General features: G+C 41.0%; 1 protein-coding gene across 11 annotated transcripts in view; it reads left to right on the top strand.

The window, feature by feature from the left end:
- LTBP1 (latent transforming growth factor beta binding protein 1) overlaps positions 1–24,227 on the top strand; it is a 443,088-nt gene that overhangs the window by 59,647 nt on the left and 359,214 nt on the right. For all 11 annotated transcript variants that reach the window (XM_054475443.2, XM_054475439.2, XM_063648824.1 and 8 more), the window contains exon 3: positions 17,995–18,292. In XM_054475443.2, the coding sequence (XP_054331418.1) occupies positions 17,995–18,292 (298 nt within the window). The remainder of the gene's footprint in view (positions 1–17,994; positions 18,293–24,227) is intronic.

Here is a 24,227-nt window from a genome sequence, read left to right as displayed (position 1 = left end):
GATCTGCCTGCCTTAGCCTCCCAAAATGCTGGGATTACAGGCATAAGCGACTGTGCCTGGCCTAGGCTGACCACTTTGGAAACATCGCATTCGATTTTGTCCTTCCCTTACAATACGTAGAATAATAAAAGCTAGCAATGCTGGCAGGCTTCCTGAGTTCCAGACTTTGTACTAGTTGCCTGACATTGAGGTGGGTTCTGTTAAAATGGGGTTGTATCATAGAAACATTGAATATGCTTGAATGACGACATGTGCTTGGCAGAGGTAAAGAGATTGTGTTAAACAAAACGACCTGCTCAAATGTAGAAAGACATTTTGAGAGCCAGTATGTTGGTCCTACTGAGTAGATTTGCAAGAGTAATTATGACTGTAAGTGATTTTCATCTTAGGAACTAACTTCACTCCCTGCTTTGCTCCGCCTCCAAATGAGGCTTTTTTCAACCATCCCCAATTTATAGATGTTGCAGTTGAGGCTTAAGAGGGTTAAATAACTTGCTAAAGGTCATGCAGCCAGTTAGCGATGGAAGTCAGATTTAAACCTATAAACCTACGCATTCCGACTCTGAAGCTTATGCTTGTCGCCAGTGCTGGGGCATGCTGTAGTGTACGCAGAGCTGTGCAACCAGGTGACGGCAGAACTTGAAGCGCTGTCCACGCAAGGAGTAACTGCAGGAGTGGGTATATTGAGTCAGAAGAAAAGAAGTCACAGGCAGGGTGGTAGAGCTTCCTTCAAACATTGTGGAAAGGGGAGGCAATGAATGTAGCTCTGGGCATCCATTTTAACTTGGAAAGTTGTCAGAATCAGAATGTCACTTGTGTCAAAACCCTGACAAATAGAGCTGGGAGAGGCCATGAAAAGAAGGTTCTCACACATATATGCCTGATAACAAGAACTGTCACAAAAACGTCTGCAAAAACCACAACCTTGCACAAAGGCCGTGGCAGTCTTACACACAAAAACGTATTTCTGCAAGGACATCTGCCCAGCAACTGCCTGTCCAACGTTGGGTTGACGCCACCGTTGTTACTGATCCTTGTACCCAAGGATAATTGTCTCAAAACAACTTATATAGCCATCCTTATTTTTCCTTGAAAAGCCCTCGTTTTCCTTTATCTCCCTGAATACGCTCACATGGATTCCCATTGCAGTGCCCATTCCTTAATAAATATCTTTTTCTTTTTTTTTTTAAAGAGAGTCTGCCTCGCTGATTGTTACTTAGGTTTGATAAGGTAAAGTCTTTTAAAGATGGAGCTGTTCCAACTTCAGTGGGCTGTTTGCAGGTGGAGATCCTTGTTGGAGCTACTTGTGCAGAGAGATTGTAGGTGAGTTTTAATCCTAGGATAAAGTCCTGCCCATCCTGACAGTCAGTGACAGTGACTTAAGCTTTGGCCACACTTTGGCCAGTTTGTTTGTATTTGTCCTCATAGAGTTCTGTGGGCTTTATGATAAGCTGTTTGATGGAATCCCCTTATATAGGCATGGCGATTTTTTTTTTTAAACAGCTTTATTGAGATATAATCCACATACTGTACAATTCTCTTAACGTATATAAGTCAATTTTTTTGTATATTATTTTAAAAATTATGGTAAAATTGGCCGGGTGCGGTGGCTCATGCCTATAATCTCAGCACTTTGGGAGGCTCAGGTGGGCAGATCTCTTGAGGTCAGGAGATGGTGAAATCCCATCTCTACTAAAAATACAAAAAATTAGCCAGGCTTGTTGGTGCGTGACTGTAATCCCAGCTACTCAGGAGGCTGAGGCAGGAGAATCACTTGAATCTGGGAGGTGGAGGTTGCAGTGAGCCAAGATTGTGCCACTGCACTTCAGCCTGGGTGACAGAGTGAGCCTCGGTCTCAAGAAAAAAGGAATAAATATATATAAAAGCATAAAATTTGTAAAATAGTATTTATTGTGGCTAGTATTATCAAAGATGAGTATTTTTCTGTACCTGGTAACTTGGCCAGGAAATCATTGGAAAGCTGGCTTTGTATTTGTATTTGATAGTATTTAGTGCTTGAAAATGCATGGATATGGAGGCCTATGCTGGGTCTTCTCCCTGCATCACAGGATTCATGAAGTTATTAACCATATCTGTGCTGATTTTTATTTTGATGACTTGTTCATAACACTCACAGCTGTGAGTGTTAATGCAGCAGGCTCAGCATGGTGGAAGTAGCAGAAGCCCTGGAATGAAGTGAGGTGACTCTTTGGGAAGATTCAGTTATCCCTGCAAGATGACAAAATACCTAAAACCAACACAACGATTTATTTGCTTATGGTTTTGCAATTTAAATTGGACAGGGCTCAGTAGCGACAACTTGTCTCTGCTCCATGTATCAGCGTGGACGGCTTGACTGAGAGCAGAGGATTTACCTCCAAGGTGGCACACTCATATCACTGGCAAGGTGGCACTGGCTGCTAGTTGGCTGGGGACCTCAGTTTTCTACCAGGTGCACCTTTCCACATGGTTGCTTGGGCTTCTCCATTACGTGATGGCTAGGTCCCAAGAAGGAAGAAGTGTTGCTGCCTGACCTTCCTGATGCCTGGGCTCTCAGGTCTTAGTATGGCACTTCTGCACGTCATTGTCAGAACAGTGACAAGTCCAGCTCAGGTTCAAGAGAGAGGGAACATAAGCTCTCTCTCTTTTTTTTTTGAGACAGTCTGTCTCTGGCTGGAGTGCAGTGGCACAGTCTCGGCTCACTGCAACCTCCACTTCCCAGGCTCAAGCAATTCTCGTCCCTCAGCCTCCCAAGTAGCTGGGCTTACAGGCGCCCGCCAACATGCCTGGCTAATTTTGTATTTTTAGTAGAGATGGAGTTTCACCATGTTGGCCAGGCTGGTCTTGAACTCCCGACCTCAGGTGATCTGCCCGCCTTGACCTCCCAGAGTGTTAGGATTACAGGCGTGAGCCACTGTGCCCGGCCGGCTCTACCTTTTGATGGGAGAAGCAGCATAAAGTGGTAGGGAGGGGTAGAATCATTTGAGGTCATCTTTAGAGACTAGCTACCACAAAGACACAATGGTCTTTTTTCTCTTTCTTCCTCATTCTCACTCCACAGAAGCCTGTCCCTAATCATTGTGTGAGCCAGTGATGGCAAATACTGGGAAGAAATCTAAGAAAAAATTTTAAAATCAGTACTAGGAATACGTAGTATTTAGGAGATTGTGGCTTGGTCTCAAACTCCTGACCTCAAGTGACCTGCTCATCTCAGCTTCCCAGAGTGCTGAGATTACAGGCGTGAGCCACTGCACCTGGCCTGCTCTTAATGATTATTTAAATTTATATTTGTTTAGTGATTACACATTATTTGCTTACTTCTGACATAATCTGAGTCTCTCTCGGATCAGAGATTACAGGAGAGGGAATATATTTACTAGAATAATTTCTCCATTCAGAATGTCAGAAATAAGAAAGCCTTTTTTTTTTTTTTTTTTTTTTTGAGACAGAGTCTTGCTCTATCACCCAGGCTGGAGTGCAGTGGCGCGATCTTGGCTCACTGCACCCTCCACCTCCCGGTTCAAGTGATTCTCCTGCTTCAGCCTCCCAAGTAGCTGGGAGTACAGGCATCTAGCCACCACATCCAGCTAATTTTTGTATTTTATTAGAGACGGGATTTCACCATGTTGGCCAGGCTGGTCTCAAACTCCTGACTTCAAGTGATCTGCCCATCTTGGTCTCCCAAAGTGCTGGGATTACAGGTGTGAACCACCATGCCTGACCTGAGAAAACCTATTGAAAAATTTTAAATTTTATATGTTACTGCTCGGAAAACAGAGCTTTGCTTGTTCCTTTCAGCTATTCCCTGATGAGCCCTTAAAGTCCACAATTCTGTTTCAGCTTAATTTCTGAAAATAGTTATACCACATTTTCACAGTAAGAGAGCTAGTAGCCAGATGCATCATGTGTTTTGTTTGCAAATGCATCATCTGCTATCCAGCTTCCTTCCATGGAGAGGAATGGCCTTATATTTTACAGTGAGGCTTCAACTGCTGCTCCCTTTTGGCATGTCAAAGTCTAATTACTATGGTCTCTGTAGCAGGGGCTGTATCCACAGCCTGCGAATGTTTGTGTTCTACAATGATACTTGGGCATCAGTGACATTTGAAAGGGGTGGTTTTTTGAGACGGAGTCTCACTCTGTCGCCCAGGCTGGAGGGCAGTGGCATGATCTTGGCTTACTGCAACCTCTGCCTTCTGGGTTCAAGTGATTCTCTTGCCTCAGCCTCCCAAGTAGGTCTCGAACTCCTGACCTCAAGTGATCCGCCCGCCTCGGCTTCTCAAAGTGCTGGGATTACAGGCGTGAGCCATCATGCCCGGCCTTGAAAGGGTTTTTATTTTAGCATCAAAAATCTATGGCATGGCTTGGATTGCATTTCTTCTAGGCTGTTCCATCCTTAGTCACATAATGCTACTAATTCACCTGAAGGAATGCTGTCAAAATAAATCAAATGGTAATTTTAAAAGACTCTGTCTCATCCATTGTAGCTTTTACTCAGTTAAGAACAGTTTGGAAATATGAGCCTTGAGCATGAGAACACTCATGTAGCATTTTATTTTAGTTTAATGCTGCTGTTTGTCATTTTGCCACTATCACTGTTTTACGCTGAATGGTTAAATGTGAGAAAGAACGAACAAAATGGTAGCATATTGTGCTTTACTCACTGAGAAAGGCTGTTTTAGGTTAATGTAAAATTCCAGTAGTAGAAAGAAAATTTTATCCCACATGCAAATGTGACTTGTCTCTCAAGAGCTTCTTTGAAGGTTATTTTGGAGTGTGTGGGGGATGAATTTGGTGCATAGGATAATAATAATTGACATCTGTCTCGTGCTACTCTGAACCAGGAACGGTCCCTAAGTGCTTTGCATGTATTAATTAATCTACATGTAAGTGCTCTTTGTATTATTTCCATTTACAGATGAAAAAATTGAGATGTGAAAAGATAATAGAAACAAGGCCACACAGCTTGTCAGTGTTGAGCTGGGGCTTGATTTTGACTGTCTGGCTTCAGTGGACTCTGGCTTTTAGCCACTATATGACACTCGCTAATCAAAGTAAGTTATGTTTTCTTAGTCTTTTTTTCCCCTTTATTTGAAACCAAGTTTCAGATGTTGATTTGCAAGTTGGCAGTCATTTCTGTTTTATAAAGCTTATTTTTTATTGCCCCAGTTTTCAAAAAAGCTTTTCTTGTTTAACATTTTTGGCTGATGAAAATAAAAGTCAACTTTTCAAATAGATTATACGTGTTGATAATAGTGCTAGTCATATGAACCATTCATAGTATGTTAAGAATAAGTTTCAAAGTAAAAATAATGTAAGTTCCAACATAGTACATTTATCATATAGTTGAGTGAATAGTACTCTGTCTCACATATTGTTTAGATTGTAGAAATTACAGCCCTTAAAAATTTAAGTATGTTTAAACTAGCCCTTTAGTGAATTAACATTTCTTTTTTAAAAAAATATTATTGATTTTTGCCAAACAATAAAAGTAATAACAGACTGTTTTAGAAAATCTGGAAACTATAATATGGTATAAACAAAAAATTAACACTGTGTGTAATTTCACCACTTATAGGTAGATGATTCATGTTAGCATTTAAGTCTATTTGCCTTCCAGCCCTCATTCATGCATTTACTCCTTCCACGATTACTTACTGATTATCTTCTAGGCGCAGGGCAAAAGCAGCAACTAAAATAGTCTTTCTCCCTGTGGAGCTTATACTTTATTGGAAGAAGTGGACAATGACCAGATAAATATGCAATATGATGTCAGGTAGGGAAAAGTGCTTTGAAGAAAAACAAGGCAGGGTAGGAGAATAGAGGCACAGGGGCTGCTGTTTTGGGAAGGGCAGCCCCAGAGAAGGCTTCCCCACAGGAAGGGAGCCTGTGACTGTCTGGGGAAGGACATGACAGGTGGGGACACAGCCAGTGCAAGGCCCTGTGATGGAAGCAGGCTTGGTGTGTCTGGGGACCAGCAAGCAAGCCAGGGTGATGGGAGTGTGACGCTCAAGGGAGTGCTAGGCAATGACATGGGAGAGATGGCAGAGGTTTGCAGGCTGTAAAAATAAGGGCTTTGCATTTCATTGAGTGAGGTGGAAGCCTTTGGAGGGTTTGGGGCAGAGGAGTGATGTCATCTGGGTTTGGTTCTAACAGATTCTTTCTGGTTGCTCTGGTGAGAATAGACTGCAGGGGATAAGGTGGCTGAGAGAAGGGTTTGCGGGGGAGGTGGTGAGAAAAATGGTCAGATTCAGGATGTCTTTAAAGTAGAGCTAACAGGATTTGGAGCTGGATTGGATGTGTGTTATGATAAAAACAGAAGAGTCACATATAGTGATAACTTGGTGTTGTAGGCTGAAATATTGCCCTTCCCTGATTCACATGAAGTCCTAACTCCCAGTACCTCAGAATGTGAGCTTCTTTGGACATAGGGTCATTGCAGATGTAATTATTTAAGATGAGGCCATACTAGAGAGTGTGTATGTGTGACGTAATCCAGTGGACTGATGTCTTTATGAAAAGGGGATATTTCAGCATAAGCATATATAGAAGGAAGATGTGAAAATATAGCAATAAGGACATCTGTTAAGCCAAAGAACGCTTGAGGCTACCAGAATCTAGGAGAGAAGGATGAATAGATTATCTTTCAGTCCTCAGAAGGAACCAGTCTTACTGACATCCTGATTTCAGATTTCCAGTCTCCAGAACTGCGAGGTAGTAAATTTCTGTTGGTAGTAAATTTCTCATTTTGTGACACTTCGTTATGGCAGTCCTAGTAAACTAATACACTTGGTGAGCAACCTTCTGAATGGCCGTCCCTTTTAAGGCAGTGAATGCCAGGAAGGAGCAGGTCTCAGAGTTTGGGGTGGATGGAGGGGACACAAGACATGCTAAGTTTGAGAAGCCTGTTAGATACCCACACGGAGGCGTCAGTGAGACCGTTGGATGTGGAAATCTGGAGTTCCAATAAGAGGACAAGGCCAGACATCTAAATTCGGGCACTGAATTAGATCACCAGAAGAAGGGTCCAAGGATCAAGGAGGCCCTGGGAAATTTCGACATTTGGAGGTTGGGGAGAGAAGGAGGAGACAGGAGACAGAGCAGAGGATGGCAGTGAAGTGGGAGAAGGCTGGCAGGGTGCGGTGGCTCAGCAGCCATGGGAGGAAATGGGGAAGAGGAGGAGGGACCAGGTCTCTGTGGCCAGCATGGCTGTTGGTCAGGAATGGAGAGGACCAAGAACTCCCACTGGATTTAGTAGCCTGGAGGCCACTGATGACTTGGACAAGAACAGATTCAGTGGAAAAGTGGAAAAGTGGATGCACAAGGCTTTTTTGAAGGGAGTTCAAGAGGAAGTGGCATTACATCATAAGCATTATCCCATGTCATTAAAAATCTTTTTCAACCACAGGCTGACTAGGAAGAGTGTATGGGTGTGTGGGGGGGACGAAGACAAATTGGTTAATGAGCACAAACATACAGTTAGATAGAAGAAAGAAATTCTGAGTTTGATAGCAGAGTAGGTGGCTAAAGTTAACAACAATGTATTGTATATTTCAAAATAGCTAGGAGAGAGGACTTGAAATGTTCCCAACGCACAGAAATGATAAATACTCGGGGTGATGGATGCCCTAAATATGCTGACTTGATCTTCACACATTCTCTGCAGGTAACAAGATATCACATGGACCCCATAAATATGTACAAATATTATGTATCAATTAAAAAAACTTTTTGAACATTGTTTTTGATGACTGTATCACATTCTAGGATTTTAATCCTTTTTTTTTTTTTTTTTTTTTTTTGAGATGGAGTCTTGCTCAGTCACCAGGCTGGAGTGCAGTGGCTTGATCTTGTCTCACTGCAACCTCCGCCTCCTGGGTTAAAGTGATTCTTCTGCCTCAGCCTCCCGAGTAGCTGGGACTACAAGCACGTGCCACCACACCCAGCTAATTTTTGTATTTTTAGTAGAGATGGGGTTTCACCGTGTTGGCCAGGATGGTCTCCATCTCTTGACCCCATGATCTGCCTGCCTCGACCTCCCAAAGTGCTGGGATTACAGGGGTGAGCCACCGCGCCCGGCCTAATCCATTCTTTACTTGTTTTATGGGTGGGATGGTTCTAACTTTCACCACTATATTGGTTGTGATATTGCAGTGGACATATTTGCATACAAAATTCCCTAGATTAGGAATGACAAGACACAACAGGATGATTATTTTTAGGGCTTAATCCTAAAATATGGCCAGTCATTTACAGAAAGTCTGTACCAGTGTACACTCCCCTTGGCATGTAGGAGTGGGTTTGTCTCACTGCACAGCTCCCCTCCATGTAGTTTTGAATTGACTAGAACATCCAGAAAAGCATTAAATTACAGAGGTGATGGTAGGGGTTATGGGCTGAATTTTGTTTCCCCAAAATTCTTCTAGAGAAGTCCTAATCCCCGGTATCTCAGAATGTGACAGTATTTGGAATTAGAATCTTTAAAGAGGTAATTAAGTTAAAGTGAGGTCATTAGTGTGGGCCTTAACCCAGTATGACTGATGTGCTTGTAAGAAGAGGCAATCTGGACACAGAGACAGACACAGAGGGAAGACCGAGTGCAGTCACAGGGAGAAGACGGCCATGTACAAGTCAGAGTGAGGCCAACTCTGCTGACGCGTTGACCTTTGAATTTTAGCTTCCAGAATTGTGAAAGAATAAATCTCTGTTATTTAAGCCCATGACTCCATGGTACTTTGTTATGGCAGCCTAGCAAGCTAGTACAGTGGGCATTAGTATTTTGTTCCTGATTTACAGGATGATGTCTCTGGTGGTTATACTAAATCATACTGGACCTGCATACTAGACACATATATTTAAGAATATATTATAATTTATCCTCCCAAACCCGATCTCTTACGAAACATAAATCCTGAATCAGTGGGGTCTATTCCCATTTTGCTGCTCTGTGGCAGATTTTAACATTAACATTTGGCCTCGTCCGTGTGTTATTTATTTCTCTCCGATTTCAGGTCTCCTGGTTAACTTCATGGTCTCAGGGAGGTCTTCCCTAACTCCCCGACCCCCACTGAGATCACCCCCCATCAGACACTCCTCTTTCAGAAAGGCTGGTAATAGTTATAATTACTTTCCCTGTGGGGTCTCCCTGGCTGGGTTGTGAATGCCAGGGGGTTGTGAAGGATGTAAAAACATCATCTCTGTTTCCAGTTCTAGCCACAGGGCGTATGACAGTGCCTGGTGCAAAATTGAGCATAGAATTGCCACTCAGTATTTTGTTGAATGAATAAGGCATGAGTCAAACTTGGCCACTTGCCCAAGGGCACAGAGCTAGGATGGGGTGGGGGGGGGCTTCACACTCAAATCCCTGTGACCCCAGAGCATAGCTCCCTCTCGTACCTGTCTGCTCATCAGTAGATGAGCTTGGGCAAGGAGGTGTGTAGTCACATTTTTTGATTCTCTGTCTTGGGCTCGGTAGTAGCTCCTCAAGGAAACAAACCATTTCTAAGAATTCTTTGTATTCTTTATGGTCCCTTGAATATAATAACTTACAAATATTTGCCAATTGTCCAATTAAGGCTGCCATGTTCCTCTTTCTACACCTTTATTATTATGACACGTAGCTGTATGGTGATTCTTTTTCTGTACTTGTGTCTTTCCTATTGGACTCTGATCTCCTTGAGAGCAAGAAATTTGTCTCCATCTTTTGTCTGCAGTTCTTGACACAATGCAGGCATTTAAGAGGGGGCTGAATTGGATGAATAAAGATAACATGGATGGGATTAAAACAAATTTAAAGATTATTTAGAAAGGTATTGTCTTCCTTTGAATGAACTCTAAAGATAACAGTTATAGCAATATATGTGCATAATAGTTTACAGTCTGTAAAACCCAAGATTTGTCAAAAATATGTACTCATCATACATACATACTAGCATGAATGCACAAAGTAAAATTATACTATTAGAGAAGGTGCTTAAGGAATGAATGGCAGTGAATAATGAAATAACGTGTTTTAATTCACATTATCAATGCTTTAAAAGCTGGTAGTATCACTTTATAGTTCTAATTTTGAATGGCTGTTAATACCATATTCTACTCAACCTTTATGGTTCTTTTAAATTTTTTCTTGGCACAAATAGCACTGCTGTGGACACCTACATATATGTATGCCCAGTTATTTCCTTTTTTTGATTATTAGAATAAATTTCTAAAAATGAGGCTACTGAAATATTTGAAACATGTTGTTAAACTGCTTTCTAAAAAGGCTTGTACCATATTCCTTACCTCCTTTGCAGCACTTAGTACTAATATTTATATTTTCTAAAAAATGAGCCGTGATGTATCTCCTTGTTTTAGTGTTCATTTCTTTTGATGAGTTTGTTAATTTGGACATTACCCTATAAGTTTATTTACTAATTTCATTTCCCTCTGTCTAAATTATCTATTTCTGTTCTTTTTTTCATTTTTTGATTTTGGTCTTCGTTTGTTAGAGGCAACTTTTATTAATTTTTTTATATAATAGCATTTTCAGAAAAATTTTTTTTCTGGGTTATTTTTTCCCTTTTGCTATTTTAATTAATGTTAAATGCTTATATACACTAAACTGTAGATAGATATTTTAACTTTTTCTTTTTTTTCATTGAATGCCTGTGATTAAAAAAGTTATACATGGCAGTAATAAGATCAGAAACAATCCAGGAAAACTGCTGGTTGTTTTGTATTACATGACTTGTGATTTAATTACATTATATTCTGTGAGTGCTTTTACAACTATTGACGGTATTGGGAAGAGTGTGTTTGGCCCCAGCTGACCACCTATTTTAAATTACATCACATGGTTAAAACCACTCCTGCTGAGCTTAGGTTTAGAAAACTTCAAGCTTCCAGAACACAGCTCTTGGGGAGCTGGGAATTCTGGGGCTGTGTACTTGACATAAAGGCATTAAACTCCTGAATGAAACATGAGATTCTGTACCCAGCCTTTGTGACTTGTAGTCCCTTTAATTTTTGCTATGCTCAACTATCTGGTTGGTGAAGTTGTTACTCGTAGATTAGAAAGGCAAATAGGGTAGGAAAATAGGGTGGAAAGAATGCTTGTGTGACTTGACGGTCTGACTCCGAGGGAAGAGAGAGAACAATGAAAGCAAATACCCATCCCTCACAGGTTTCAAATAGATTTTCGTAAGGATGAAAGACCTGTACAGATTTATTAAATATATTGGTGATTGATGGGCATGGTTCACGTATTAGAAAATTTTGTTATGTGGAATTCTTCATTATTCCAGAAGACTGGATAGAAAAGGCATTGGGATGTCATGCTAATTTTTTTTTTCTCTTTAGGGATTTTAGAGGAGGCTGACCCAGAGACATTTACAACGAAACAACAGCATTTATTTGGGTTTGGTACAAGGAGCAAGCAGACAGAGTAGACTAAAATGTGTGACCTCATGCTATATTTCTTGTGATCTGATATCACTTAGTGTTATTGAATAACTTCAAAGGGCAGCTGGGAATTACTGTGAAGACACACACAGCAAAGCAATTTCTCACCTGCTGTCTCTGATCACAGAAGACACAGTTAGACTCACATTTCTCCCCAGGACACATGCGGTAGACATGCTGCAACTTGTTTGGAGAGAAAGGCAAGGGGCAGAGTGTCACACTGTTTGCACTGTGTGGACTGAGACAAGTTTTAAATATAACTAAGGGTTACTTTTTTAGAATTAAAAGCAGTAGAAGCTGAGCTTCAGGGCATGGGTTACTTCCTAAAAATACAATCGCTGAACTTTTAAAGAACTCTAGGATCAGCTTGTCAAACTGGAGTATATACAAATGTGAAAGACATCTGAGACTCTTTACTACTTGGCGCACAGATTGAGAATTAACTCAATTTTGACTGTTTCAAATGATGAAAATATTTTCAGAAGACCAACCTGGTAGCCAGGATGGCGTAGGGTTTTGTTGCTTAACCTGCTCACCTAGATCTTGATGTCAGTGGGCTTTCTGCAAGCCCACTATCTGAGTTCATCGCTGTCTTGGTGGCAGTTTTGGCCACTTTTTTTTTTTTTTTTTTTTAAGAGATGGAGTCTTGCTATGTTGCACAGGCTGGACTCAATGTCCTAAATGCCTACAATAACCTCCTAAATGTTATGCCCCTTGTGATGTTCTCTTCTCTTTGACCTTGACCAGTTTGCTTCACTGTCGCTACTCTTCAGAGTTCCTCTACAACACATTGGATCTGGCTTCTGAACTTGTTTCTATCTGTAACTATAACATAAGGTTAAATGTCACTACAGACTTTGTGTCTTTGCAGAGTTTACTTGAATTTAATTTTGATGGAAAAACATCTGCTTTGAAGGATTGGAGACTGCTTGATTGAATAAATCGCAAATCAAGTCTGCAAGTGTAGATGTTATCATGTAATGAATTAAGAGACCATTGGCCATCTTTCCTTTATAGACGTCCTTAAATCCCCCAGCATCATTTGGAAAGTAGTGCCTCTATGTTTATATCAGTCAGTCAACCAAGTTTAGGCTCCTATCCCAGGCTACAGAAAGTTCTGCATAAGCCACTTAACTGACCTCACAGCTTATAACCTAGTTGGCAAATAGGAGAGAACTGTAAGAAGTTGACTAGCATGTGGAATGTGAATGATGACAGTGGACAAGAGCCAGATGGTACAAAGGTCGTGATAGGGCTGGGTGGGTGGGTCTGTTAGTCACTTCTCACACTGCTATAAAGAAATGCCTGAGACTGGGCAATTTATAAAGAAAAGAGGTTTAACTGGCTCATGGTTCTGCAGGCTGTACAGGAAGCATAGCAGCTTGTGCTTCTGGGGAGGCCTCGGGAAACTTCCAATCATGGCACGAGGAAAAGGGGGAACAAGGCACATCACATGACTGGGGGAGGAGGAAGAGAGAGAGTGGGGATGTGCCACACACTTTTGAACAACCAGATCTCAGAATCACCCACTCACTCACTATTGCAAGAAGAGCATGGATGGGATGGTGCTAACCCATCCCATAGTCCAATCACCTCCCATCTCTGCCCCATAGTCCAGTCACCTCCCACCAGGCCCCACCTCCAACTCTGGGGATTATAATTCAACAGGAGATTTGGTAGGACTCATACCAAACCCTGTCAGTGGACATTTGGGAGAGACTTCATACAGAAGGGTGGGAGAAGGGTGGGCTTGAAGCATTGGAGGTTTTAATTGTTCTCATTGGATTGAGGGGCCTGTGTTCCTGCATAGGGCTCCCTCTGTGCAGAGACAAAGAGGTGGGAATCCCAGAGGATGGGTGAGCTTCTGCAGGGGCAGACCAGTGAGAAGTGAGGGTGGAAAAGGGGGTTTGGGTTAGATGTAGATGGCCTTAATATTTACCCTTGGTCAGCTAAAATGTGTGGAAAGTTTTTGAATGAAAGGGAAAAAAATGATTCAAAGAGTAGCATTTTAGAAGACTAGTCTGTCTGCAAGCCTGGATTAGGTTTTTGTTCCTAACCTACTACTTTTCAGACTTGGCTGTATATTTCAGTCACCTGGGGAGTTAAAAAAGTACTGAAGCCTGGAGCCCTCCCCCGCTAGAGACTCTGATTTAATCTGTTTGGAGTTAGGCCTGGGTTTGGGGAGTTTTAAAAGTTCCCCAGGTGATTCTAATGTGCAGCTGAGCCTGAGAACCACAGCCCAACCCACTGATAAGATCTTGATCTAGCCTCCACTCAGCCTCCACTCATCGAGCTGAACCACAGCACAGTGCTGGCCAGGAAAAAGCAGAATCCACTGATGGGGAAAAAATAAAATTAAATTAAAAAGTACTTCTGGCTGGCTGGGGGCAGTGGCTCATGCCTACAATCCTAGCCCTTTGGGAGGCTGAAGTGGGCGGATCACCTGGGGTCAGGAGTTCGAGGCCAGCCTGGCCAACATGGCGAAACCCTGCCTCTACTAAAAACACAAAAATTAGCTGGGCATGCATGCCTGTAATTCCAGCTACTTGGGAGGCTGAGACAGGAGAATCGCTTGATCTGAGGGACGGAAGTTGCAGTGAGTCAAGATCGCACCACTGCACTCCAGCCTGGGTGACAGAGTAAGACTATGTCTCAAAAAATAAATAAATAAATAAAAATAAAAGGTACTTCTGTGACAATATTTATAATATTCCACATAGTCCAACACCTTAGTTATAATAACAGTTTTCACATAAATGCTATGCATTTTTGCACTGGCCGTGAAGTAGATGGGGACAAATGTGTAGACTTTTGGCAGTGTATAGACATGGAAAATGACATCTAAAATTGCAATAAAAATGGCAAGATAAAACACTTTTATCATAGCCAAGAATTCAATAGCCTAAAAGCAATTACAGCGTGAAAACTTGCAAGTATAAAAATATAAGTCCTCAGAAACTTGCTGCTGGAAGACCTGTTTCCAAATGCTGTGTGTCAGTGATTCTCAAACCTGAGTGTGCATCGACGTCGCTTGGAGGGCAGTCACTGATTGCTGGGCTCCAGTTTCAGATTTAGCAGGTGTGGGGCAGCCCAAGGATATGTAGTTTCAAAGTTTTCCCAGATGATGCTGCTGGCCCGGGCACCATACTGTGAGAACCACTGATGCTTGCTGTCATGTAAGAAGTGCTACTGCATGGGTCCAAATATCATAGGAAAAAGGGCTTGATAAATGTGGTAGAAGGACATGAGTTTTTTGTTTTTTTTTTTTTTGAGACGGAGTCTCGCTCTGTCGCCCAGGCTGGAGTGCAGTGGCGCGATCTCGGCTCACTGCAAGCTCCGCTTCCTGGGTTCACGCCGTTCTCCTGCCTCAGCCTCCCGAGTAGCTGGGATTACAGGCATCCGCCACCAAGCCTGGCTAATTTTTTGTATTTTTAGTAGAGACGGGGTTTCATCGTGTTAGCCAGGATGGTCTCGATCTCCTGACCTTGTGATCCGCCCGCCTCGGCCTCCCAAAGTGAAAGTTTTGCTTTTTATGTCAGATGAGGGGCTTCTCTTGGGAGTTAGGGAATCTGTCCTCCTCCAATTCAATCCAGCCCCTCCTCATCTCCATGCTCTAGGGGGCACCTGTCTGAGTCTAGTTAGGGTAGGTAGAAGAGAAAATTGTCTTTTCATTCTCCTAATTGTCCTTTTAAAATTTACTACAAAGGGTGGTATTATATACATAGCCGTAATATTATGTAACATGTTCTTTATTTTTCTTCCAGTAGAAAATATTTGTAAGTGCAAAGTTTTGTTTTTTTTTTTAAATCTTTTATGACCGTCTCCCCACCCCCTTTACCCTACCACATGAAAAATTTGAAGAGTTAAAAAATTTGCTAACCATCCATGTCTTCCTTAAAACAGGTTCTTGCGGCTCATTCTTGGTGGTACGTTGGAGGATGTCAGTCCTTGGCCTCCACCTAGGTGCCAGCTTTTGCACCAAACAGCCTTCCTGGTAGAAAAGACATTTGCATTGTACCTTGGGCGGGAGGAGAAGTGGAAATCATTCTCAGATGTTAAAAAGAAACATGTTTCTAATTGAAAGCATTACGAGAGGGCACACATGAAAGTGCCTGGGTGGTGAGCTCAGGCAGAGGCACAGCTTTGAAAGCCCAGCTCAGTCTTTGCTGTGGCCACTTCCGTTCTCTTGGGTGGATCCCATTCCCATTCCTGTGACACTCCAGAAATAACCATGGCTGAGCAGGGACCCAGGACAGCATCTCAGATATAGCAACAAAGTTTGCTCAGTTGGTCAGGAAACTCTTGATAGTTAGAATTCTGAATTCTAGAAGCATAGAGCTTTTGAATTAGAATTCTAGAAGCAGAGTGTGGGAACAGCCTTTATTCTCATATTGTGGAGACCATTTTAGAACAAATCACTGCTGCCCTCCTCATAACCCCCAAACATACACAAGTGCAGAGGCCAAGGTTAAGTGGCTTACTCCAAGGTCACCTAGGGAGCTGGCTCCATTTTTTTTTTCTTTTAAAGAATCCTTCCCAACTTTCTGAAAATTTGTCAGCTTGGTATTCTGACACCCAAGGGCCATTTTAGAAAAATCATTACTTGCTGTAATGAATAGGCATCATATTGTAGAAAGATGTGAAAAGTATCTTCTCTCTTTTATAGAAAATCAATAGGTTTCAAGGCTTTTAGGTCTTGGTCTTTTGGATCTTCATAACCGAGTCTCCTATTGTTCGTTTTGCTTGTCTATTTTGTAATTGCTTGGTGGACTGAAGCTTGTATTGAACTTTATGGGAGACTTGGTAGTGTGATCTGCCTCAGGACCAACAGTTTATGTAAAAGGTGAGCTGACAGCAACAGGGCAGCATAATAAATGTATTTGAACAAATAATGAAGGGACTGAAGGAATCATGGCCATAAGCTTATGACATTACATAATAAAACTTAAGTCAGTAGCATGTACACTTCTTTTTTTTTGAGACAGAGTTTCCCTCTGTCATCCAGGCTGCAATGCGTGGCACCATCTCGGCTCACTGTAACCTCTGTCCTCCAGGTTCAAGTGATTGTACTACCTCAGCCTTCCGAGAACTGGGATTACAGGCCCCTGTCACCACACTTGGCTAATTTTTGTATTTTTAGTAGAAATGAGGTTTCACTATTTTGACCAGGCGAGTCTCGAACTCCTGACCTCAAGTGATCCGCCCAGCTCAGCCTCCCAAAGTGCTAGGATTACAGGCATGAGCCACTGTGCCCAGCCAGTAGCATCTAAACTTCTAAGTTTAGATGCCTTAAACTTAGAAGGCATCTTTTGCCTATCATAAAACCTACTTACTCTACTAATGACCCACAGCCCTGATAACTTTTCTTTTTAAATTTTTAATTTTGAGATTGGGTTACATTCTGTTGCTTAGGCTGGAGTGTAGTGCCGTGATCATGGTCACTGCAGCCTCGACCTCCTGGGCTCAAGAGCCTCCTGAGTAGCTGGGACTATAGGTGCGTGCCACCATGCCCAGCTAATTAATTTTTTTTTTTTTTTTGGTAGAGACAGGGTCTTACTGTGTTGCCCAGGCTAATCTCAAATTCCTGGGCTCAAGCGATCCTCCCACCATGACATCCTGAAGTGATGGGCTTACAGGCGTGAGCCACTGTGCCTGGCCTGATAACTTTAAAACTCTGTTTGGTCGTGAGTGTGGTGATTCAGAGTACATACATCCTTGCAAATAGGAGATAAAGAAGTTGTTTCTTTTTGGTTGCCTTTCATTATTAAATTAGGAATGGTGCCTAGCACACTGAATTTTTATACAAACTAGCAGGTGTATTTTGGGCGACTCTTAACCTTTCTGCCCTTGGTTTTCTCGTTTTCTCATATGTCAAAGAGTAGATTGGACTAAATTTCTGACACAGTCTCTCAAAGATCTGATAGCCTATACAACATGAGGTCTGTAGGAGAGCACTTTTTGGGGTTGGGGATTGGACTGAACTTTTGTTTTTTGCCAAGTCTTGGCAAAAAACTTAGGCTTAAAAATTTTTAACTGAAATTTTAAGTTAAACGTATATTTAAATTTAAGCCACAGAACATAACTTTAAAATAATGGCAGAGCTTTTCTTACGATTTTTCCTGGATTTTCTGATGCATTTCTGGGAGGCAGATACAGTAAAATGGTTAAGAATGATAGCTTTGGAGCTGGCTCACTTGGTTTCAAATCCGAGCTCTTCTACTGAGTAATAATTATGTGATGTTTAACAAATCACTTAATCTCTGTTTCTGTTTTTTCATCTGTAAAGTGGGCACAATAAAATATCTACAAAACACGTTGCTGGGAGATTAAATTTGTTTATATATTTTAGAACAGTGCCTGTCACATAGGAAGCCATTAATATTAGCTCTCTTCCCCCTCCTCCACCCAACTGCCCCCCCTTCCTCCTTATGAGTATTCATGTGGTTTTTTATTGGAGAACAAACAACCTGATGCTACTGTTAACCCTTTGGAAAAATTAGGAAGTCTACAATGTTGTTCTTCAAAGCCGTGCCTTCTGTTTTCTTTCTGCAGCTAGCTGTGTTCCGCCATGTCAGAATGGAGGGATGTGTCTCCGGCCACAACTCTGTGTGTGTAAACCAGGGACCAAGGGCAAAGCCTGTGAAACAATAGCTGCCCAGGACACCTCGTCACCAGTCTTTGGAGGGCAGAGTCCTGGGGCTGCCTCCTCGTGGGGCCCTCCTGAGCAAGCAGCAAAGCATACTTCGTCTAAGAAGGCAGACACGCTACCAAGAGTCAGCCCTGTGGCCCAGATGACCTTGACTCTCAAGCCAAAGCCTTCAGTGGGACTCCCTCAGCAGATACATTCTCAGTGAGTGTCTCGAACTTTCGTTTAGCTAAGGATCATCTTAATTACTCTCTTGGATGCCTTGCTTTAAATCACTGTCCCTTTCCTGCACAATTTGCAGAAATCACTTGGATAATAATGTTTTTCTTTCCTTTCTTAAGGCTTTACACGTTAGGCTTACACATGGAATCTCTTAAAAATATTTGATGTGTGTATTTCGCCTCTGCAGGAAAATTTACCATTAAGTACAACCCATGGCAACCATGAGGATTATAGGGATCAAGACTGGAAGGGAATGATAAAAATAGTTATTTGTGATAAAGTTGTTAGTTAAAAAATTCTGTTTTTGAGGGGGGAGCTGCTTTATAGAGTTTTGAAATAATAATTAAAAAAAAGAAACTTATTTTTAAAGTTATCTGGAAAAGGTAAAAACTCAGCTTGCACAGAGAAACTATTCAAATGAAAGGGAGTCCTTGCAAAGAGAGAATTTCTCAACCTCAGTAGCAGGTTAAGCGTACCTTCTGTTAACACCATGTTTATCTTGCAGTTGCCGTGTGGGTCCATTTTTGGTGAATGAGCTTGTTTTCTGTTTATGGGAACAAGGTTTTTTTTTTTCTCAGTGTTAGGAAGTAAGTGCTATTCTGAACAAAATGAGAACTCAGAGAAGAAAGATTACCCCGTTCTCTGAGTTGCATTACAAGCAGCCACTCAGCTGCACCGGGTCCTTAAACAAATTGTCTCCTCTTAATGAGCTATTCTATATGGATAATAAGATGCAGAATGTACTGCAACTATCACTTGTCATTTGTCTAGGAATGTAAAATACAGGAAGTTCCCAACTTAAAAATGGGCTTGACGTAGCAGTTCATTTGTAAGTCACTTGCTTGGAATTTAGAATGCTTCTTCCCTCTGTAGAGACAGCTTCCACATGGTGATTAGTATCCAGTCAGCCCACAGAAGTTATTCAGTCTGTTGCTATAGATGAAATTATCCTTATTTCTACTTCCCCTTTGAATAGACCACCTACTGTTTCTTCTGAGTGTGGTCTTTTTCTTTTCTCCTATTCCCTCCTCAATCCTCTCTCTTTTTTTTTTTCTGTTTTTCTTCATTTTTCTCTAATTTCTTCTTGTCTCATAATACTTCAGTTCTATTGTGGTAGCTAGATTTAGGGACTAGTTTGAAATGCTACTTTGCTATTGGAAAACACATTCTGCAGCCCTCAACAAGAAGCAAAGGTAAGATAGGTGTAGCTAATACTTAGTAAGGGCTTACTATGTGCCAGGTACTCTTTTAAACGCCTATTGTGTATCGTTCACTTACAGCTCACAAGGACCCTATAAGGAAGGTAACATTATTAAACCCATTTTACAGATGAGAAGACTGAGGTACAGAGTGGTTAAGTAATTTGTTCAAGGTCCCACAGTTAGTAAGTGACAGTATTACAATTTAAACAGAGGCAGTCAGGTTTCAGCATCCATGCCTTGAAGGAAGGAGTTGGCAAAAATTTTCTGTAAAGGGGCAGGTAGTAAATATTTTTAGCTTTGTGGGACATATGGTTTCTGTTGCATCTACTCAGTTCTGCCATTGTAGCACAAAAGCAGCCATAGACAGTGTACGAATTAATGAGTGTGACTGTGTTCTAATAAAACTTTATGGACATTGAAATTTGAATTTCATATAAATTTCACAGGTCATGAAGTATTATTCTTTTTAAAATTTTTTTCTCAACCATTAAAAAACATAAAAGTTATCCTTAACTTGTGGGCCATATGTTAAGGATATGGGCTGGATTTGGCCCATGAACTGTAGTTTGCTAACTTTTTCTCTAAAGGATAGTAGTGCTTTTTTGTGTGTGCCAGAACATGAATATAACTGTGTCCTTGGAACGATATAAAGCTTTGATTATATCATAGCTAGACGTCTCCCTTCCAGCATTGTTTTGGATATTAAAAACAAAAAACAATTCTGTGTTGAACTATGCTTTGGCGATCAAGAGTCAGATTACTGTGAATTGCAATTAGTTTTTTCTAGCATTATGACTTACATAAACTGTAAAGTAATTTACAAGCAACATTATTCATCTTGCATATCACCATCACACTGTTAGAATTTGACCCTCTATGATGTATATATATGGATTGTTAGTAAGAACCATATGTCGGATGTCAGATAAAGGAACAGTCTATTTTTTTTCCTTCCTTTTGGTAGCCGTGGTGTAATTTAGACAAGAATGTTGTGAGTCAAAGAGGAGGGTAAGGTTTCAGCTCTGACTCAGCTTTGGTAAAATAAAGTCGTTAGGCAGTTTGCTTTGGAGACTTCATCTGCTGAATGAAGATGCTTTTTTATGGTAGCATTGTTATAGGCATGTGTATATGGGTGTGCCTACTGGTGTGCTTTTAAGTAAAGAGAAGAGATGAGAAGAGATGGCCTTGGGTGCTATCAATCCTGATATTAATAAACTGTATAGATTGCCCCATTATCTAGTCACTGCAGAGAAGATTAAGATGTACAAGATCCAGTCCTGCTCTTAAGGAGACTTTGAAATGACAAATGAGCTATACAAAGGAAACTATACAAAGCTATACAATTAGCCCTTTGATTAATTTAGATTATGACATAATCACAGTGAGTCATGTTTAATCAAATGGCCAAGGAATCACATGTGATAGGCCCATTTTGGCTACTTTTGAGAAATGTTACAATCCTTATCTTTAAGATTGCCTATTTTAGGGTATTTCAGGTTTTGTGTTTAACCAGTAAAGGAGGAGATTGATTAAGCCTCCTTAAAGTATTCAACTATATACATAAATATGTCTAACATGCCAAAATGTTTAGTGTTACGTTCATTGTGTGTCACATGAAGTGCTATCATCTTGATCACTTATTCAACAAGTATTTATGGAGCATATTTTGTGTATGAGGGCACAGTCCTGGGAGCTAAGGATAGATAACACTAGGCAACTAAAGTGGAACTTACAGTTTAGAGAGGGAGAGACAGTTGATAAATGACATAATTAAAATATACATTAGATATTCATGAGTGCTGTGGAGAAAATAAAACTGCATTAGTAGATAGGACATGCTGGGTTGGTGTGTGGTGGGGAGGAGTGAGGAGTGTGGCAGTTTTAAATAGGCTGCCAGGGAAGACCCTACTGAGAGGCGTTTAAGCAAAGGCCTGCGATAAGGGCATGAACCCTGCAGATATGTGGGGGTGAGGCAGAGGCTTTGAGGCAGGAGTGTGCCTGGGGTGTTTGAGGAGCAGCTAGTTTGGCAAAATTGTAGTGTTAAAAGCACGTATTTTAGGCAGGTGGAGATTAGATGAATTGGTTTTACCTTTGGCTGAATTGGTTTTAGGCAACTTGATTTAGAACCAAATACAAATAAAGTTCCTTAGGAAATCAAAGGAAAGAGCAGTTGTTTCCAGATTTTGGAGTGTTAGTACAGTGGAGTCCAGGGATGGCTCCTTAGAGAAGGTGTCTGAGAAAAGATGGTTGAATTCAGATACATACAACTGGAGAAGGGTGTATCCAGGGGAGGCAATGATGTGAGGCTAGGTAGCCTGGCATATTAGTTTTCTTTGGTTGTGTAACAAATCACCCCAAAATTTAGCAACCTAAAATAACATACATTTATTGACTGACAGTCTGTGTCAGGAATCCAGGGGCTGCAGCCAAGCAGTCAGCAGGGGTGGCAGTCATCTGAAGGCTCCACTGGGGCGGGGGAATCCACTGCCAAGATGGCTCAGTTTCATGGCTGTTGGCAGGAGGCCTTAGCCCTGGCACTGGCTGTTGGCAGAAAGTTTCACTTCTTCTCTATGTGGACCTCTCTGTAGAGCAGCCTAAGTGTCCTTACAATGTGGCCATAAGCTTCTCCCAGAGTGAGTGATCCTAGCTTAGGGAGAGCGAGGAGAAGGCCACAGTGCCTTTATGGTCTTGGTCTTAAGGATGCCACACCTTCACGCTCACCTTATTGTACTCATTAGTAGTGAGTTGCTAAGTCTAGTCCTCACTCAGAGGGAGTAGAAGTATGCTGCACTACTTAAATGGAGAAATATCGAGGAATTCGTGGACGTATTTAAAAATGACCATATTTAGGATATGATTTAATTAGAACTTGATAAAGATGAAGATTAATGGTAATATAAGATAATATAAAGCTCTAAAGGTTGCTTGAAAACCAAGCTACTAAGATTTCAACAAAACAATTCCAAAAAGACACAAAATAGAGAAAAAAGTAATGGAGGGAGGCCTCGTAGCTTAAACAAGGCCTAAGAAACACATTAACCAATCACAGTATTTGGATTATGTTTCTATCCTGATTCAAACAAACTGTTAATAAAAGAAAAAGATAACGACGATTTATAGGACAGTCATGAACATGCTAACGTTGATTGGAAATTTGATGATATAAATGAATGATTGTTGATTTTGGGAGCTGTGATGATGGCATTGTAATGTTCATAAGGAGGAGAATCATGTTAAAGTATTTACAGATGAAATGATATGATATGTGAGATTTTATTCAGAATAATCCAGTGGGTTGAGGTAAAGAAGTAATAAGATTGGTTTGAGGTGGTAATTATTGAAGCTTGATGATGGGTACATAGGGGTTTCTTACAAAATTCTTTTTATATTTTTGAAATTTTCTGTAATAAAGAGTAATAAAAAGATGAAGTTTCTTATGGTCCTGAGTGTGGTCCTGAGTCTTCAAAAACTTAATGCTATGATATTTCCAAGGATGGAAGAACTTCTGGGATGTTCCTTGAAGTATGCCACCTCCTAATTGACAACAGTAACAATAAAACGTAAGCTCATTCCCTATATTTGTAGTAAAGGAAAAAAAATCCCATTATAAAGCTATGCCAATAGTTAAACACTTTGGGGAGAGAGTTCAAGCTTGTTGCAGTACTGATAGTTATTACTGGGACCTTGTCTGAACTTATTAAAGGATCCAAGGAATTGGTCAGTACTCAAACGGACGATTTCCTTAAATGATCTCTCAGACTGTAGGAGGGGACCTTGCTGAATATTGAACCCCCAACTCAACCCCACCAACTCTCTCCCAGGTTTCTCTCGTGTGCTTTCCTGTACTCTAAATGTATATATTTAGAGTTTTGCCTGGAGAAAATAAGTGTTAATAATGTCTAAATCCTTGTCTGTGGATTGTTTCACGAATGCTTATATTGCAGGAGGTACCCTTCTCTCGTGGAATAATAGCATTTGCCTTTGTAAAGCCCTGAACATTTTGCAGAGTACTTTCCGTTCCTTATGGTATGTGGTCTGCCCAACAAGTCTATGAGGTAGTTGAAGGTTTTGATCCTGACTTTATTATGTGGAAAAAAAAGGCAGTGAACGAAAGTTGAACAAAACGAACTCACTCCAAGGTGCTCAGTGCTCAATTCATGACACCTGGGGATGGGATGCGAACTAAAAATTTGAACCAATCACTGATTTTATTGTGTTATACACATTTATTTAACTTAAAAAGATGGACGTTAAATTGAAATTACATACAGAAAAGTACAAAAGTCAAAAGTGTACAGTCTAGTGATGATCCCAAAGTGAAATCATATTCATGTAAGTGCCATCAACATTAAATAGAACATTTCCAGTACCACAAAGCCCCTTGTTCTTAGACTCTACCATCTTCCTCCTCACCAGAGGGAGCTACTCTCTTAACTTCTAATGCCAGAGATCAGTTCTGCCTGTGTTTGAACTGTATGTAAATAATACGGCGTGTTTTTTTTCACTCAGTGTTATGTCTGAGATTCATCTATGCAGTTGTGTGACTATAGCTTGCTCATTTATATTATACCGCCAATGCTTACCACATCATGTGAATATACCACAATTCATTATTTATTCTGCTCTTGATGGATGTTTGGATTTTTTTCAATTTTTGGCTCTTTTTATCCCAGCTTGACTAAGGTATAATTGACACATAAAAATTGTATGTATTT

The sequence above is a fragment of the Pongo pygmaeus genome, chromosome 12 (assembly GCF_028885625.2).
Source record: "Pongo pygmaeus isolate AG05252 chromosome 12, NHGRI_mPonPyg2-v2.0_pri, whole genome shotgun sequence".
NCBI lineage: Eukaryota > Metazoa > Chordata > Mammalia > Primates > Hominidae > Pongo > Pongo pygmaeus.
This window is presented reverse-complemented; position numbering and strand designations above follow the sequence as displayed.